The sequence below is a fragment of the Drosophila nasuta genome, chromosome 3 (genome assembly GCF_023558535.2).
Source record: "Drosophila nasuta strain 15112-1781.00 chromosome 3, ASM2355853v1, whole genome shotgun sequence".
In the NCBI taxonomy this organism is placed as follows: Eukaryota; Metazoa; Arthropoda; class Insecta; order Diptera; family Drosophilidae; genus Drosophila; species Drosophila nasuta.
Genome location: NC_083457.1, coordinates 14,674,703 through 14,693,064, shown reverse-complemented (window position 1 = coordinate 14,693,064; position 18,362 = coordinate 14,674,703). Strand labels below are relative to the sequence as shown.

Sequence of the window (18,362 nt, the reverse complement as noted above, 5' to 3'; positions counted from 1 at the left end):
AATGTTTGCTGTAAAGTAATTTAATTAACAATCCGCATACTGAATTGCTTTATTCCGTCTTCGTTTTCGTTTCCGTTTCCGTATCCGTATTCTGTTTTCGTTTCAATCATCGTTAGCAATATTTATAACATCGTCATCGTCATCATCGTCATCGTATCATTAGCATTCAACTAGTTTATGTGGATACTATCATCAACTTTTTGAATCGAATGCATTCATTGGAGAAATGTTGCATTCGCAAAAAATCGATTCGCCAACTCCAAACATTTTGCTAATGTTTCGGATTTTTTTTTTGGGGGGGGGGGGGAGGTTTTGCATTTTGTTTTGTTTATTGTTTACATTTAAATAAATTAACATTTAATTTATTATTTAGGCATCTATTCATGTTAACTATATTATATATATCAAAAAGTTTTACAAAAGTACACAATAATTCATAACAATTTGCATATGCGCGCAATTTGTGCCAGCGGCTCTCGCTTTGAAATGTTTTTCGCCTCAAAACGTGTGTTTTCCTCATTTTCTTCGTTTGTTTTTAATATATGTTTCTATACTTTGTGGTTTTTTTTTTCTTTTTTTGTTTGTTAAATTTGTTCATACTCCCAGTTAATTAGAAATACACAAACACACACAATTATTTGAGGTCGAGAACATGTTCGGTGTTTTTCATTTCATTTATGTTTTGTAAATTCTCATATCTCAAATTCAGAAATCAACAAATAAGCAAAGAACTCTCATAAATTAATCAGAAATTCAAACAGAATTCGAAATTGAAATTGAAATGCATTGCATACTTTTTATATCCAACGAGTTTTTCTGGCTTCCTTTATTTGTATGTGTATGTGTATGTTTATGTATGAGTGTGATGTGTATGTGTATGCGTGTACGTGTATGTGTATTTACAAAGGCAAATAGCAGGTTGTCTGTTGCATTGAGTAATTGATATGGAAATGAGGAGCAAAAGCTGTTCAGCTCAGGTGGGAACAAGGAGCTTGAGTTTCATCAAGAATTTAAGCATAGTTAGTAGTAGTTCATCTCTTTATAAATGTTGTTCAATGATACTCACTGAAGTTGGCTTATATTAAGTAGAGAAAGAAGAATCGAATTCAGCTGTGACAGAAAAGTTTTCTTGGGAAGTTTGATAGAGTGCAAGATTAATCTGCTACATAAGTAAGTGCCATTTTTTTTTGCAGCTGCTGTCATTAATTACGTTTACAGTTTGTTATCTACAACAACACCTAACATAACACACAAATAATGTGCGCTGCTCCACCATCAAAAAAACACGAGAGAGAATTTCTTTGTTTGTCCTTTTTTTAAAGTAATGCGTCAGTTTGGTGAGAAGAAAAAAACAGAGATCTTTCTTAAAATCGGGTTCTTAGTACTGCCTGCAGTGCCTTAACCTCTTCGAAAATGAAGCTACACACAGAGAAAGAGAACGTGATAAAGACAGTGAGAGAGAGAAAAGGTAAGAGAGTGTGTGAGAGCGTAGTTGTGGAAAGGAAGAACAGTAACGAAAGCAAAGTGCCGAAAAAACTCTCAAACAGTTGTGCGAGTAGATCGAGACTTGGAAAGGTGAATTGTGTGAAATATGTGAATAACGAGAGGTGTGAGGTGAGTTTCGAGAATTGAGAGTTGAGTTCAGTTGAGTTGAGTTGAGTTGAGTTGAGTTGAGTTGAGTTGAGTCATGTTGGTGGTACATGCTTAATTCAATAGGCAATTAGTTAATACCAAATACATCGTTTTATCGTTTTATTTTCAATTAGTAACTAATTATTCTCATATAATACTTATATACCATAATGTTATATCATCGTCAATTTTCTTTACTATTATTTTGTTTTTCTTTTGTTTTCTTCTTTATTGTTTGCCTATAGTTTCAAGTTTTGGTTTTTGTTTTGTTTTTGCTGCAAGTATGTACGATAAATTATTAATTATAAATATATATAATATATATATTTATGTTGTTGTTTTGTCATTTATGTATATGTACGCTACATAGAGTTAACTTTATTACAAAAATTTTCATTATTTATTTTATTATTATTATTTGTATGCACTATTTATTTTTAGTAGGTATGTTGTTGTTGTTTTTGTTTTTGTTTTGTTGTTGTTGTTGCTGCTGTTGCTACATCTGCGTTGCACGTTGCACGTTGTGTTACCTGTGTATACCTAAGCTATACTTTACTTTACTTTACTTTTTACTTTTTTTTAGATCCCCCTTTTCTAATCTCGTATATAATCGTATGCATATGCTTCATCTGCTTTTTCTTCGTCGTCATCTGCTTCTTCCTTTTACTCCTCATCTACTTCTTCTTCTTCTTCTTCGTCATCTTCGTCATTATTTTTCGCTTCTATGTTGTCAATGAACCTTATAAGATAAGTTTACTGTGCGCTTTATATTGTTTTTTTCTTTTGGTTATACAAAGTTCATTTTTTTAAAACTAAATAAAGACAATCTTAGACACATTTTTGGTTGTTACTTCTCCCATCTCCTCCTCTAATTCTTTTTCAATTATATTTGCTTTATGTTTTTTTTTTTTTGTTTTGGTTTTCCTCTTCTATCAAATCGATTCCTTTTGTGACTATGTTATAATATTTGATTTGTTTAAAACTAATTTATGCAATAAGTAAAGTTTCTCATGTTTCATATTTGGTTTTCATTTCATTTATTCTTTCATTTCTTAAATGCTGTATGTTCTTTTGAAAATGGTTTCGATAAGCGGCCTATTTCAGTTTTGTATTGAGTCTATTGTGATTGTATGGTTGTGTGTGTGAGTGGCTGAGTATGCAGGTATGTGTATGTGTATTAGTGTCTGATTTTTTATTATTAATTTACTTTGAATTTGATTTGACTAATTGTTTTATTCATTTGGTATGCAGCGAATTTTGTAAGTATGCGTTTTTTTATTGGAATTTCATTAGTCTAGTTGTAAATATTATTTCAAGTTTATCCATTTTGTCTTTCATTTTGTTTTTGTTTTAGCTAACCTAAAATTTGCTCGTTTTTTATCTGTTCCTTCTTTTCATTTTCTTTTTTGTTTTTGTTTTGCTTTGCCGTTATTTAAGTTTATAACTATGTATATTAATGTATCGTTTTTTGGTTTTTTGGATTTTTGTATATACTTTTTTGTTAAATGTTTGTTTTTTTGTTTCGCTTTGTTTTTGTTTGTGGTTTTGGTTTATCTTTCTGGTTTTGTTTAATGTTTACCTAAAAAACCTATTTTTGTGGCAGTTGTTTTTTGTTTAATTAAATATTAATATATTCTTTGTTTCTAGTTGTAATAAAATATGCTATTTTTTGTTTAGGTTTTAATAGAGATTTATAATTTTTGTTTTACTTTTTTTTCATATTTGGTTTCTTTTTTTTTGTTCTTTTTTGGTTTTGTTATTCATTTATATTTCACTTGAAAGAGGACCATAAATATTTAAAGTGTTATTCTTTTTCATTTTCATTTCATTACATACGCATTTTCCATTTTTTTTCCCCCTCCATTCATTTCAGGCTGAAGGACCCGCACTTTTCTGTCATTATTATAATTAATATTATGTATATATATATAATCATTTTTAATTTGTTGTTCTTTTTCTTTATGTTCTTTACACTCAACTGACAATTTCCAGTTGATGTTCATTTTTGTGTTGTATTTTATTTGGTTTTTTTGTTTTTTGTTTTGGGGTTCGTTTCGTTTTAATTAGCTAGCATTACGAGTAATTTTCTAGAGTACGAAATACAATTAATGACATTATATAACTTCAATCTGCAATGTGGGGCAGTCTGCAGGTGACCGCATACTAATTGCATGCACTATAAGGCGCCAATAGCGATGGTTCCTTTAACGAACCACTTCCATCTTCGCCACCAATCGTTAATGTTGTAGTTGTAGTAGTAGAAGTAACGATAATTTCTAGCGTTTCTATTCCTATCGCTGCACTTGATTCGTATTAGTTGTTGTAAGTCTCTATAGTTAATTATACAACTATCTCTAGACCTCATTTCGCCATCGCCATCGCCATCGCGTATGCGTTCGATTTTTAATTTACTCCTGCTGCCGCCCCTAAAATATCGCACTTTCCTACACATTACTTTATAAGTATTCACCGGCCACACCCACACCCACACCCACACCCACAGCCATGCCCCTAAACATGACCACGCCCAGTTCGTTGGCGACGCCCACGCCCACGCCCATGCCCAGGCCCAGGCTTGCAGGCTGGCAGTGAAGCTTCTTGCACTTCCGTTTCCTTTCATGCTGCCGTCTCGACAGCGCCTTGGACTGTCGCCACGTTCCCGCTCCCGCTCCATCGCCCGCTCCCCGCTGGACATCGATGAACTGGCCAACAGCTCGTGACAGCTGGCCGCACAGTCGACACGTCCAGTGGCTGAACTGCTGCTGCTGCGGGAACGTGCACAGCGCTGCCTCGCTGCCCCACAGCTGCTCAGCAGACCGAGCAGAGCGCTCAGCCAGACGAGCAGCTGCGTTGGCGGCGACGGCGCCACACCGGATGCATAGTAGGGTATCTCACAGCGGCTGCTCACCGATGGCACCGCGGCACAGCCGTCAGATAGTGCCACCTCAGGCATAACGCTGCCCTCATCGTCGTCGTCGTCGTAATAGTAGATGCTCTCATGCCGTGCATAGTAGGGCAATCTCTCCAACAGCTCCCCGCCGGCCATCTTCTCGGCCCCACTCACGTTGCGCAGCGCCACCGAGACGCTCGCCGCACGTGCATGCTCCCCGGCCGGAGAGCTCATCGTCAGTGTTATGTTGTGCACACGATGTCCGCTCGCATTCGAACTGGAATTCGACTTGGAGTTGGAGTTGGAGTTGGCTGTGGTGGACATCGTGGGCATCGCAAAGTCCTGGCAGATGGTGCAGATGCCCGCTGTGGGTCCGTTGCAGTAACTGTAGCAGCAGTCGTTGGGTCCGTAGCTGGATTTCTTCAGCTGCTCGCCGGTCTCGGGTATATTTTGATCTGCAAGCGAACAAAGGTATGAGTATCAAAGCTTTACTTACTACCTTCTAATATAAAATGTATATTAATAATTTTAATTTGTATTCTAATCTGGATAAATCTAATCTTACAACAAACTTATTTCTAATATAAAATATACATACATTAAAAATTGCATTTTTTTTAATCACTTATTTCTAATATAAAGCATAAATTAATAATTTCAATTTATATTCTAATCACTTCTGGTCTTATAACAACTTAAAATGTATATTAATAATTTAATTTTCTATTCTAATCAGTATATTTAACCTTATAACAACTTATTTCTAATATAAAATATATATTAATTATTTCATTTTCTATTCTAATCAATATAAATCTAATCTTATAACAAACTTATTTCTAATAGAAAACATAAATTAATAATTTCAATTTCTATTCTAATCACTTCTGGTCTTATAACAACTTATATCTAATATCCAAAGCTCTACTTACTACTTTCAAATATAAAATGAATATTAATAATTTCATTTTCTATTCTTATAACCTTATAACAACTTATTTCTAATATAAAATTCCATCTTTTTTTCTAATCAGTATTAAAAACTTATTTCAATTCCGTCTACATGTCTTATTATTAAAGCTGTTCTAACATTTTAGAAACACTTTATATAAAAACGTCGTCTATTCATTTATTTATTCAAAGTGAATTACAATCTGTCGATATAAATTAAGTTAATATTGTAAAAAGAACTTCAAAGAATCTTATTAAATCACAGACTGTAATATTCAAACAATTTAAATTATTAATGAAAGTTTAATCTCATTCAATGATTTCTGAGACATGTCGGAAGTATATTAAATTATTCCATAATTTTTAGCATCTGCAGTGGCCTTTGCTTCAATCGTTTCATTTTCAATTTACTGAGATTATATTTACGTAATAAACTAATCACATGTGCTCAGTACAACCAAGATTGTTATTTTGCAAGTAGCCAAATATAATTTATCCATTTATGCAAATCTAATTTAATTGATTGATACAAGTGTGCAAGTTGTAGAGAGAAGAAACAAGAGTGCATTCCAACTTTGGCATTGTTGTCGAACGAAAAATGATTTAAGAAAAAATAAAAGGCAGTTTGGTTTTCTATTTTATTTATTTTCTAATTTCTAAAGGATTTTTTTTTTAATTTGTAAATGTGTACAACAAATTTACTGAAAACCTTTATAATATTTAAATACAAACAAATAAATAACCGAATCTTCCTACAAGTTTTAAAGTTTTCTTTATTGAATTTTAATAAACTCTGCACTTTCCATTACTAAGACAGTCCATCAGTGAGTAATTTAGCCATAGAGTTTGACTGACGATTCAAAACTATAATATATTATATGTAACTGTATCGATATTCCAAACAGAGCATTCGGTATTTTTTTTAGTATTTTTCAGTATATTTTAAATATAATAGTATATCGATATACCAAATATATAATTCGGTATATATTCTATTTTCTATTTCAATATATCAATATTTTACATGTAATAATATAAACATGTCAAATATAACATTTGGTATATTTTAGTATTTTTTCAGTATTTTAATTTGGTATATTTTAATAATAATACCGAATGATTTGCATTATCTTTTCCACTTGTTAATTATCAGATAAGATCTAAATTCTCAAGAAGTTAACTTTCTTCGAGCAATACGATATTATTTGGTTTCATTTTCTTTATCACTCACCTAGGCATACGAATGTCGGCTCGCCGGCATATTGGGTGGGCAGCGCGGGGGCGCGATCGGCGGGCAGCAGATAGGGGCACTTTTGTTCCACGGTTTGGCAAACGCTGAGGCAGGGTCGAATGCGTCGGCGCTTACGGAACTCTGCCTTGCGTGTTGATCTATGCGGAAGTAAGTGACATATTATTTGCATAAGTGCTGCAGATTAACTTCTTTAATTAAATATTGTACTTACCTCTTTTGTAGTTTTGATATCACTGGATCCGCTGCGCTGGGATCCGCATTATTGGCAGTCGATATGAAATTATTGAATTGTTGTTGTCCGGCCTTGGCTGCTCTGCTGTTGTTGTCCTTGCGCTTGTTATCCTGCGACTGTGGCTGCAACTGTGACTGTGACTGCGGCGCAGTCTGTGGCTGTGGTTGTGGTTGTTGTCGCTTCTGGGCCTGCGATTGATGCTGGCCAATGCCAACAACATTGTAGAATGCCTGTGCCACACTCTCGCTCTCTCGCTCGCTCTCATCGTTGTCCCTTTCGCTCTCTACCGTCGCCGTCGCCGTCGCTTTCTGCTGGAGCTCAATGTCCTCATCATGCTGTTGATTAATCTGACGCTCGTTCATGTTATTGCCGTTATTTGATTTATTGTTATTGCTGATTAATTTCTGAGATTTATGCTTGATGCCATTGATGCCATCGCTCCCACCAAAACCAACACCAACAACAACAACGGCAGCACCTTGAACGCCTGCACTTCTCGCAGCTCGCTTGCTCTTCACACCCGCTGCCATTGGCCCCCCGATTCGCCAGGTCATCGGCTGGTGTTGTTGTTTGTTGTTGTGTTTTCGGCTTTGTTGTTGTTGGCGGTGGCGGTGCTGCATCAACATCCTGGGGCTCGGCAAAATACGGCACAAGCGTGCTGCAAACCCAGCGACGATAGGCTTCCTGCAAATACATATTATAGAAAAAAAAAGATTAGACTACTTAGTTCGATTATACGCAAGCTGGAAATTGAACTTGAATCGAACTTTAACTAGAAATTCTCGCTTTAATTCGCTTTCGTCTTAGCTCAAAGCGCGTTTTGTTATTTTGCAGTTGAGTTACGACATTTCATTTATCATGGAACTGCAATTTCAGCCTCTGGCTTTGACCAAACAACAATTAAATTTGCTGCATGCGCAGCATTACAAGGCGTATACGTGATAAATGTGTCAGTAGCTCTCGCTCTCTCTCTCTCTCTCTCTCTCTCTCTCTCTCTCTCTCTCTCTTACTTTGTGGCAACGCATTGCGGATATTTTTGAAGGCTGCCCCGCAGGCAAAAGCAATATATATGGAACTTGAGGTGCAGAGAGTGTTGGGTTTTAGGGCAAGTTTAAATGCAATTATGGCCGTATTTGCGTTCGCATTTGCATTTCTGTTTGTACTCGAATTCACATATAAATAATTGCCATAATTGATTTAGACAATCAAGGTTGCAAATGCAAAATATTGCCTCATTTTGTGTGTGCAACTAACTTCTTCTTGTTGCACTTTGCTGGCCAATCAACTCACTGCACAAATATTTACCCAATGCAGTTTTCCATCAATTATCATCACATCTGGCTCTGACCCCAATTTTGAAGTCACCGAAAACTATTGCAAAATTTAAACTCATTGAAAAGTGTTTTGTAGTCAAGTGTGCAAATATGCAAATCCAATTGAATGCAGAACTCAGAGAGCACACAACACCTAGAGAGTACATGTTTCATAGACCCATATAAAATTCATAAAAATGACACACACACAAATTCCGAATTTTCAATAAATGCATGAGCCTCAAAGTTGCTACAATTCAGTGTGCATACATTGAAATATCCCTTGAAAGGCAAAACGAAAGCGAGAGATAGAACAACACATGAGTATAAATTGCAGATTCAAATTGTTTAGCTTTAAATAAAAGCAATATATCGGAAATTCGAGTTTGTCCTTGATTGTGTTTAGAGACAAGTTCAGAAAGGGATAAATGCAAAAATATGTAACATACATTCATGCTTGCTTATTAAATTTAAGTGAGAAATATCTACAATTCTATAAGAGCAAATTCTCATTTAGATTCCTACACAGTTTTGCAGTTGATTGTATAATCTGAGGGTTGATCTTGAATATTCTAAGTAGTTTAATTTTAACAAGAAAAAAATATTTGAAGATTTCCAAATTTAATATAATTAAATACGTAAAGAATTTTTTAGGCTCAATTTCTAAAAGAGAAAATTTCTCTTGCAAAGAATCAAATTATTTTAATCTCAATTTATAAATGAAATAAAAATCTGCAAGAAATCTACAGTCGAGTGTGCCCAACTGTGAGATACTCGCTATCCATTATGAATAAAAGCAAAACTCTGTGGTATTCATTTTAAAATATACCGAATTAATATACCACAAAATACTAAGAAACGACTATATTTGGTATATTAATATAGAACTGCATTCAAAATATACCGTAAATGCAATATATACCAGATTGTAAGCCAAAGCAACTAAAACCCTACATATGTAGAAGTTTTTTCCCATACAAAAGTACTTATCTTCTTTCAACCAAATTTTCAGGTATTATAATTGTATTTACCAAAAATCTAGCTACAAAATTACGCTTGTTATCCAATTTTTATTAATTTGCGTGAGCAAAAGTGGGCGTGATAAAATTTTGAAGCAAACTTGATCTGCGGGTAAGCATAACAAGTGCCTTCGAAAAAAAATTAAAGCTCTATCTCATTTAGTCTCTGCGATCTACATAGGTGTCCATAAGGACGGACGGACAGACAGACGGACGGACATGGGGATATCGGCTCTGATGTTAACGCTGATCAAAAGTATACATACTTTACAGGGTCGGAGATGCCTCCTTCTGTCTATTACATAGATTTTCTGCAGGCACCAAGTTATAATGCCTTTCTACCCTATGAGTAGCGGGTATAAATTCTATATTCTAAACAGTGTATATTGAATTTCTAGTTCAAAAGTTAGCTGAAATTCTCATTCGTATAAATAATGAATTACAGCTCACGGTAAATTTAGTTTTCCACTACAATTTCTTTATAAAATCATGCGATTCTAATAAGTTATTCTCTTTGTTAAAGCGGCAATTAAGAAAAGCTCGAATACCAGAAATTTCTTCTTTATTGCGCAAAACTTTGAGAGCTGAGAAACTCCAACGACATGCGAATTTTGTATCTCTATCCTTTTTGACAAGCGCTTTGCTTTTTTCTTCATTCTTTTAATGCAGCAAACTCGTATGTAAATCAGTTGCCACATTTTTGGGACAGCGTATTCTATCATTTTATGGACACATACGAGCATAACCCAAAATGCTGAAGCAACAAGAACTAGGCACGAGACATACATAAATCTGGCAAGTCTATGTGTATAAGTGGGCGTGGCAGCAGCTGAGTTTTTGCTCCTCTTTTTCCCTTGGTTTCGCTTTGCCGCAGCTGGCAAAGAGAAGGAAGAGAGAAGGACAGCAAAGAAGTTCGTTATCTTGACATGCTCATAAAGAGGCAAGGTACAAAATTATTATTTAATTACAAAAAGTATTTTTCATTAATGGGCAACTGTCGCGGTGTCTGCATTTTTCTTTTGCCCAACAGATAGAGAAAAAGCAGAGAAGAGAACGAGCAGCAAAAGAGCGCTCAACTTGAACCTGGGGCCACTGTGCACGAACCAAGTGCAATGCTTGAGGTAAAAAGTTGCAAGACGCAACTCAATTAGCGGCAAGCAGGCAGGCAGGCAGCAGGCAGCTACGCAGTCATCTTAATTAGAGGCAGGTGAGAAATACAGGTAAACAAATCACAGGAATGTAAAATGCAGGCGAAACTTCATTTAACATTTACGCGAATTTAAATGAGATCTCCTCACGCAACACGCAACAGCCAAACGCACAACTGCAAATCACATTTAAGGATTTTACATGTCCTAAAACGAGCCCAAGGCGGCATCGAGTTGATAGCACCCACACCACACACACAAACACACACACACAGAGACACACACACATAACTTTATCCTGCATACAGCTCTCGCCTGTTTAACCCTCAGATGCCGTAAGGCAACTGCCAAATCCATTTAAGCTGCGCCTTCATTTAAATGCCAGGCGCAAAAGTCATTCACTCGCCACTCGACAGTCACCAGTTACCAGTTACCAGTCAGCAGTCACTGATACCGCACAGCCCACAAAACAGACAACCTCCTCCTAGTTGGATGCCTTGATGTAGATGTGAATGTTGATGTCGACGTTGATGTCGATGTCGATGTGGATATTGCATGGCATTTCTACGTATGCCCGAATTTCGTTTTCGTCCATTACTTTGACATGCACATGCAGAACGAAATGGACAGACGGAACGGACAGAGACCAAGGCCTGGAATCGGGACACCAAGCTATGCGGTGTGCTGATGCGAATCCGTAACTCATTCGCCCCCCTTCCTTCCTTCGTCCCACATCTCTCGTACGCAGCGCACAAAAGCTTGTCAGTGTGCGTTTGATTGGCCGTGTGGATTTTGCACGCTTTGCGACTCAGAGAAACTGAGAAAGGGGAGCTGCAAAATATTGCGAAATTCAATATTTGGGTAATGATGCGTGTGGCGACTCTTGCGTGCCAACAATTTTGGCAGCCAACGTGCAAGCCGTGACGCGAATCGCAATTGAAACGATTTTTCAATTATGCAATTAATCTGCAGCTTTTCCTTTGTCTTGCGAACATAAAGCAACAAATTCGCAGAATCTTTGTATGTCGCAGCAATAAATAAGTTTAAGCCGTTTTAAAATTAATCATAAAAACGCTGCATACTTTCAGGCTGTGTTAGAAATTGAACTGAATCTTCTTTATACAAATTTACTGCATACTTTCAGACGGGGCTAGAAAATTAACTGAATCTTCTTGTACAATATTTGCTGCATACTTTTAGGCTGCGTTGCAAATTAAACTCCATCATTATTAAAATTGTTACTCTCACTTATTGTTTGACATGACTTTTGGCAGTGAAAAGGTCTTTACTCACATAAACTGTGTAATGGGTTTAAGTTCAGTTTAAGGTCAGCCAAAGAGACGACAACAAAGAACGAGCAAAATATTTGCACTGCCCACTGTCAATGACCGTTTGCAGTGCCAGGAGCGTCAAATAATTGAATTTCTTTTTATTACGATATACTCTAGATATATATATGTATATGTATTTAGTTCTCCCCATTTATATATGTGTTATATATGTATATATTTTTTTTGAAAACACACTCACACATAAAAGTTAATGGACGGCAAGAAGAATTGCTTTTATATTTGGCAAATCAAGCAGACATTGTGGCTGGGAGATTTACGAGTTCAACTATCATAATTTCATGTGCCATTGAACTGCGCCTAAGACAAACAAAGAAAACACAAACGCACACAAAACTGCCCCAAGTTAGAATGTGAGCACATTCGTATAGTAAAAAAAGAATATAAATAATTTGTTTCTACGCATAACCCTGGGGACCATTTACAGTTGATTTTCGTCTGGGAATAAGGAGCACACAAAAAACACATTTGCAAAGGAATGTGTGAAGAAATAAGACAGAGAAGTTGTCTTTAATAGAGTTGAACATCCACCGATAAAGTCGAAATATATTTAAGCAGAGAAAAAAAAAAAAGTTAAGCTAATATTAATGTAGTATATTATTTAAGAAATTTGTTGTGACTATTTAGGCAAATCAACTTTTTAAATGTTATCAAGACTTCATTACAATACCTTCAACATATTTCCTTTGTCTAGTCATCAGAGTTTTGTACTTAAAATTAACCTGCATTTGAGACGTAAAAAATAATTGTGTACTTTGTCGAGATTCGATCGAAAACTCATTTGCATATCGTCAGCATTTCACAGTGGCTGCTGTTAATTAGTGTACTCATACATGGCAATTTTGGCTAGGTGCATTGTTGAGCACTGGCCAAATGTCCAGTGAACATAATAAACTTTGTTTACTTGGCGTGGGAACAGCAAGAACTCTTCACATCAAGTTCTTGGCAGCAAAAGGTCTCACTTAAGAGAGAGAGAAAGTGAGTGAATGAGTTGATGCTTCAAGCATTGGCCTTCAATTGGACTGGACGAGAAGCATAAATATTTTATGGATTTCTAAGCGCACACGCTGCTACAATTTTGCTTTAGTTTCTTTGTGCAATAGAACACACACACACTGAGAAAGAGAGCAATAGAGTGTATGAAGAGGGCAGTCAAATGTATACACCATTACCATTCGCTATGGCAAACCCAATCTCAATCCCGACAAAAACACATGACGGCAAAATGAGCCACCGTAAAGTGGCCACAGTTACGAGTAGAAGTTGTCGTAAGCTAGACGAGAGCAGGAGGAGGAGAAAGAGCTCGAATATACGAGCATTTTAATACACTTTCACTTTGGGTCCAGCAACGCGTTATGGAAACATGACCGAATTGGTCAAAGATTTGCCGCACTATACAAACACCATATGCAGTAGTCGTAACGTATCATGGCGAGTATGTAATGTAATTGATATGGCACACACACACACTAGCACACTAGTCGTATGTATGCAAATCAGTTATGATTTGATTTGTACCATTGCAGTAAATTTTGTAACAACGAAGCTGGGCTTGCAAACATTTCGGGACAGTTGTTACGCTCCCCCTCCCTCTCTCTCTCTATGTGTGTATACATACAATATATATTTTTGTAAGCAATTTGCATAATGGTGTGTGCTCTCTCTCTCTCACTCTCTCACTCTCTTTCTCTGTGTGTGCTCACATGTATAATAAAAGCGAATTTCGCACGCCTAGTGGCCATAGAGCGCAGACACACGCTGTGGCTTTGGCTTTTGCAGTGCTTGTGGCTGCCCATAAAAGTATGCTATGCTATATACTGTGTTTTGTTGTTGTTGCTGTTGTTGGCATGCCGTGTACTCAACCGTGGTGCAGTGCATAAATAATAAACAATAATAAACGTTCCTTTTTAAATATGTTAAAAATTAATTCAAAATTGATGCAGCTGACGATTTTTAATGGCTCTCGCCTGTCGCTTGTTAACTTTTTTAAAGCGAGGCAGTTAGTTGTACTTTTAAATATATAGTATCATAATTGTATGTTAATGAATTCGTTGAAAATATCTAGAATTTGATTGTTCAACTGTCCTAAATACATAATCTTCTTATTATTTGATAAACATACTTGATTTTAATTAAACGATTGCTCTACACACTCTTTTTTCTCTCTCTCTTTCGCTCGTAATTTGTCAAACATTGTGTGTACACAGTTTCACACATCATAATGTCCAACGTATCTATCTCTCTGTCTCTCGGTAATGAGTGCTATCTAATGTGTTTGCCCTGAACTAATTGTGGACAGTGTAAGTGTTAAGCAGCAACTCATTTTGTGGCGATTTTCAACACAAAATGCAAATGAAAATCCAAATGCAAATGCTTTATGTGTTTGCGCATTTGCATACATCATCGTGCTATCTTTTTAGAAGTAAGTGTAGAGACAGGTAGAGAGAGGATTGTCCCTCCCACTCCCACTCCCACTCCCACTCTCTCTCACACTCTCTTTTTGTGTGGCACACATTAATTCCAACACTTGCCGGTCTACATATCCGTCATAAACACAAACTGCAAACTGGGGACAAACATGCTCGTGCAACGTTAAATTTTCACTTAAAAATGCAAATTTGACCAAGCGCGCGTTATAAAAACACAAAAAACCCCAACAACACCAAGAGGAGGGGGGTAATGGAGGGGGAGAGAGGAGGGAAGTTTGTGGGTAGGACAACAAAGCATAGCATATAAAATAAAACATAAGTAGAGCAGTGGGGCAGAGGGGCAGAGAGGAGGGCCTCGTTTTCCGGTTGACATTTCAACTGCTTTTTGTGTTTGTTGTTTTTTGTTGCATACTTTGGGGCGGCCACTGAAAAATTACTTCTAAAATGAAAGTCGTATCTCAAAACTGGCTGCAATTATGATGAGCTTGGCCAATTAAAATGTTGCTGACCAATTTGCTTGCTCGTTGTGTTTGCTTTAGCATGAATTAAATTCCTTCGAATTAATTCATTGTCTGCACTTTGTGCGGTTGCTTGTGCTGTGTTTGTGCTCTGTTTGTGCTCTGTTTGTACTCTGTGTTTGCTGCCGCTCTTTGTTTGTCTTCTGCTGCAGAGTGCAATGTTAAAGTGCGAAGAGCTTAACAAGTTGGCATTTGTGTGAGCGGGGATTTGGTGACTTTTAAATTTGTGCAGCGAACGCGACCGAGTTGCACTCGAGTGCACGTACTTTACGATGACGATGAAGGAGAAGGAGGCGGAGGAGGAGGAGGAGAGCAGGCAAGTGGCCTTATGCACAGCAGCAGCACTCGACAAAGAAGACGAAGGTAACACGTGACCGTGTGCAAACAAAACAAACGAGGCAATGAACCACAGTTCCCACTCTCTGTTGCCTTTTGCAACGCGTTGCAGCACAGCAAAAAGAAAGCAACACACAAGAAATAACAGCAAAAAAAGAAAGAAAAAAGTAACAGCTGAACGAAAGAAAATACTAACACACACACAGAGACATAGATGTGGTATAAAAGTTTATCCTTGTACCAAAAGCATTACTTTACTCTCTCTATGACTATGTGTATGTGTGTGTGTATTGGCTTTTGCCTGTGCTTATTGCCACAGCCAATGCGACAACACGTGCCACAGTTGGTCAAGTGCGTTGCACACGTGTGCGTGTGAGTGCTAACACACACACACACACTCACACACACACCAGCACACTCAAAGGGATACTCTCACGCACAGCAAACCAAAAAAAAAAAAAGAAAAGAAAGCAACGCATCAAAGTCGCTTCGTGCCGTAATTGTAGAGCTTGAAAGCATCAAATTGCAGCTTGCACATCGAAACTCGGCTCTTTGGCTTGTCTTGACTTAAAATCCGCAATTACATTACGGACTAAAGCGTAACCCGAACATTTCCCTTATTACAGACTGTGTCACACAGTTCTAGAGCGAAATTGGGCCATCTAGTTAGAAAGAGAGAGTCAGCTGCTTAGGTAAACGTGCCAAGAGTTTAATGCCACAAATTGGGCTGCAGTTTGTTCCATTCTCTAATTTAAAGGTGATAACAATAACGGCTAAAGTTTGACAGACAGCTCATCCAGATGTGCTTAGAAAATTTAACAAACTATTAGCAAATTTAACTCATAATAACTAAAGTGTTTCTGTCTGTAAGATATCTACTATCCATGTTTAATAAAAGCAAAACAGTAAGCTATTCCCATTCAAAAATACCGAGAATATACCAAAAGCTATATTTTGTACATCGATATACTACAATACAATACAATATAAAATATACCAAAAAATACTAAAATATATAAGCAGCTATATTTCATATATCGATATACTACTTAATTCAAAATATACCATAGTACAAAATATACCGAAATATACTAGAATATTTTAACAGCTATATATCGTATATAGATATACCACGTCTTTCAGAATACCTCATGATATCCAAATGATCAAATACCAATAATATACATTCGTACATTAAAATATACCATTGAAATGGTCTTAATTAAATTAAAACCCGACATCTGATTCGAAAAAATAATAAAAAAAAAATTTATTCATACACCAATATACTAATTCATTCAAAATATACAATATAATACAAAATAAACTACAAAATTCTAGAGCTATATTTACTTAATTCGAAATATACCATAAAATACGAAATATACAAAAAAGTACTAGAATATGTTCAAAGCTTTATATGTTTCGTATATCGATATACTACTTCTTTCAAAATATACTACAAAATATAAGGCAATTAAAGACTGATAGCTGATTTGAGTAACTTTTGAAAAAGACAGCATGGATATACTACGAATCATCAAGCTATATGGAAAACAATGAGGAAAACTTCATATATACGCTTAATTAAATGATAATTTCATAAAGCCATTAATTAATTAATTCATTCATAAATGAATTAACCCATAAAAAACCCACAACTCTGCCAATAAAAGACAAATGAATTGGCATAACAATAAAAAAATAACAAATAAAATGAACGCTGTAAAACATATAAAAACCAATTTCATATCAAACTCAATAACCATTTTCAGCTTGCTATTGCAGCTAAATTGTTAAAAAGAGCTAACAACTAAAAATTGGCTATGGCTTTCAATATCTGATTAAACTTTTGGCAGACGATCTAGGTATCTTTTTTTTGCCAAGTTTAAAGCAAAATACCTCTGTCAAGTTTATAATATAAAAACAACTTTGTGCTGGTGTTGGGCAACAATTAAATTTGTGCAACAACTTTGTCCACACACTTGCATTAAAGAGAAGCCCATAAAAGTAGGAAAGTGTTGCATCAACATTGTCTGTGTGTAATGCCAAAAAGGCAGCAGCAGCAGCCATTGGCACAGATTCTGCAAAAGAACCATTAACTGAAGACCCCTCCTCCCCCCCGCTTGCACTTCGTCCAGTGCACTCTTTTAATAGGATAGAAGAGAATATGATGTTAGCTGCTGTCGTTTGAGGCACGTTGCAAATTGCCACCTGATATGCTCAGGCACTGTTTTCATTTGCAAGTGCAATTACAAGAGGTAGGCAAAGCAGAGAAGTGATGAGAAGGGGAGGCCATGTCGGAGGGGTTATCAGAGATCGGATTACGAGTCATATGGCCTAGCATGCAAATCAGGCAGAAAAACTTTGATAAGCCAATTCAATTGCGTTTGGCAACATGAAGAGAGAGAGAGAGAGAGTGGAGTAAAGCGTCAGTCAAGTGCAATTGATTTGCATTTAATGTGCGGCAAGTGGTAAATGGCAAGTGGCATGCCGCATGCCTCATGCCGCATGGCATGTTGCAAGTGCCCGCAATAAATGTAACTACACTGCTGCAAATTTTAATTAAAGTTCGCCTCGAGTGAAGAAAGCCGCTTAAATATTCTCTGGCTGCATAATTGAAATGCCAAAAGATATGCCACACAAGCAGCCAAGAAGAAGTGTGGATGGTGGTGAGCAGGGAGCTGGGGTGGCAACATATGTGCTCCAATGTGGCGGCGCGCACTGAATGCTGTTTACAGCTGGGCGCCATTCTCGAGTCACACACACACACACATCGCACATTGTCAAATCGTGGACGCCTTGCTCCGTCAGCCGTCGCATGCCTCGGTTGCACAATGCCACAACGAGTGGCAAATGCGCAGACAAACAAGCAGTTGTCACCCTCTCTCCCACCTCCCTCCATTCCGCCCGGGGGAGTAGAGGCGAGGGAGGAGAGACTATCAGCAGCGCCTGACTGATTCAGACAACCGGACGGAAACTGCAAAATAAACTAAACACTGCATTTATGCAAATAAATACAAATGTGCAGGATATCGTGTATACAACGTGTATGTCTATGGCCTGACAATGGGCAAATATCCAAACGCAAAGCACTGACGGAGGACACACACACACACACACACACACACACAGGCAGCGATTGTGGCAGCTAAAGAAAGGCATCGCCAACAGGATGTGTGCGGCAGATTAATCAAACGATTATGACAGCGAAAATAGAATAGCATTTATAAGTCGCACAACTGCTGCATCATCATCGTGGTCGTTGGTATTGAAATGCTACAACAAATACC

General features: G+C 36.9%; 1 protein-coding gene across 1 annotated transcript in view; it reads right to left on the bottom strand.

The window, feature by feature from the left end:
• Positions 1 to 300: 300 nt before the first annotated feature.
• The window catches only part of LOC132791100 (uncharacterized), a 53,367-nt gene continuing 35,305 nt past the window's right edge, over positions 301 to 18,362 (bottom strand). Inside the window, 4 exon segments of the mRNA XM_060799903.1 lie at positions 301 to 4,977; positions 6,705 to 6,862; positions 6,937 to 7,379; positions 7,381 to 7,641. Coding sequence (XP_060655886.1) covers positions 3,809 to 4,977; positions 6,705 to 6,862; positions 6,937 to 7,379; positions 7,381 to 7,641 — 2,031 coding nt within the window. The 3' untranslated portion in view covers positions 301 to 3,808.